The sequence below is a fragment of the Callorhinus ursinus genome, unplaced genomic scaffold (assembly GCF_003265705.2).
Source record: "Callorhinus ursinus isolate GAN/ISIS: 27379988/994484 unplaced genomic scaffold, GSC_fseal_2.0 scaffold28, whole genome shotgun sequence".
Taxonomy (NCBI): domain Eukaryota; kingdom Metazoa; phylum Chordata; class Mammalia; order Carnivora; family Otariidae; genus Callorhinus; species Callorhinus ursinus.
The window spans coordinates 20802773-20804020 of NW_027397090.1; the positions used below are offsets into that span (position 1 = coordinate 20802773).

Here is a 1248-nt window from a genome sequence, read left to right on the forward strand (position 1 = left end):
CGGGCACCGGCTCCGACCCGGCGCGCGGGGAGGGCGGGGCCTCGGCTGCCCGCCCCCGGCTGGCGCGGCGGGGCGGGGCGGGGCGGGGCGGGGCGGGGCCTGGCACGCCCACCTGGCCGTGGGCGCGCGCGGCCACCTGCGGGCCTGCTCGCAGCTGCGGGTCCCCGCCCCGGCCCCGCGGCGGCGGCGCTCCTGGCCCCCAGGCTCGGGAATGACCCGCAGGCTGCTGTCCGCGGACGGTCCCGCGTGTCCCCCGGAGGAGGCACAGACTCACCTCCTCACCTGTCCCAGCAGGTGCGCTAGACCTCGCGGCCCTGTGCCAGGGCAGAATGGGCGGGCTAGAAGGCAAGGGCCCCGGGGCCGGTGGTCCCCCCAACCCTCAGGAAGCAGCCGGAGACCCCAGCCCCAGGTCCAAACCTGGGAGGGGGTTGGAGTGTCCTTTCCCCCTGTCGTTTCAGCAGGATCCGTCAGGACCTCACCGCCAGGAGGGGGAGTACTGTGATCATCGTGCCCACTCTGCGGTTGGGCAAACGGAGGCCCTGAGATAGAAGTTATCTGCCCTAAATCCCAGAGCCTCTCTGACAGAGGCTGCCCTGGGATGCCAGTGGGTAGGGGCCTGCGGAGGCTTCCAGGAGCCCCTGGGCCCACAGAGTTCTTCGTCCCCCACCCCGTCAGATGCCACCTGTCCCTGGGAGCCTTGACCTCACCCCCCTCTCCCTTTTTCTCTTCTAGACTCCCACGGGAAAGACCCTCTCTTGGGCATCTTGAAGCTTCTTGCTGGGAGGTGGCATATGGCAAAGACTTGAACTGCTAGTTTCTGAGCCCTGTGCCCTGGGAGGCCCTGAGCTCCTCCGTCCAGTCCCTGGCGACCCTGTGGCTGCAGTGAGGTCAGGGAGCAAAGACACGGGGAGGCAGCTGTTTCAGGGGAGATGCCCAGCGGCTCCCACCTTGGCGCTGCCGCTGGGACCGGCATGCCATCCAACACACGGGGTGCCCGTGGGCTCCAAGCCCCTGGCACAAACTAACTCATGGGACGTCACACCATCAGAGCCACGGGGGAGGTGTGCCGCACCTCAGTTACCCAGAGCGGCAGGACTTCCCAAGTGCCGGAGCCAGTCACGACCGATTCTCCAGCGCTGACAAGCCTTCCCAGCTCTGCTCAGTGACACCCTGTGGTGCTGGGAGCTTTTGCACCGTGGAAACGGGCAGATGCCACAGATCAGGACTTCTCCCCTCAGAGAATGGTTC

At 67.8% G+C, this 1248-nt stretch overlaps 1 protein-coding gene across 1 annotated transcript in view; it reads right to left on the reverse strand.

The window, feature by feature from the left end:
• The window catches only part of WNK2 (WNK lysine deficient protein kinase 2), a 131522-nt gene extending 131016 nt beyond the window's left edge, over nt 1-506 (reverse strand). The window contains exon 1 of the mRNA XM_073878268.1: nt 480-506. Coding sequence (XP_073734369.1) covers nt 480-506 — 27 coding nt within the window. The remainder of the gene's footprint in view (nt 1-479) is intronic.
• Between the last annotated feature and the right edge of the window lie 742 nt (nt 507-1248).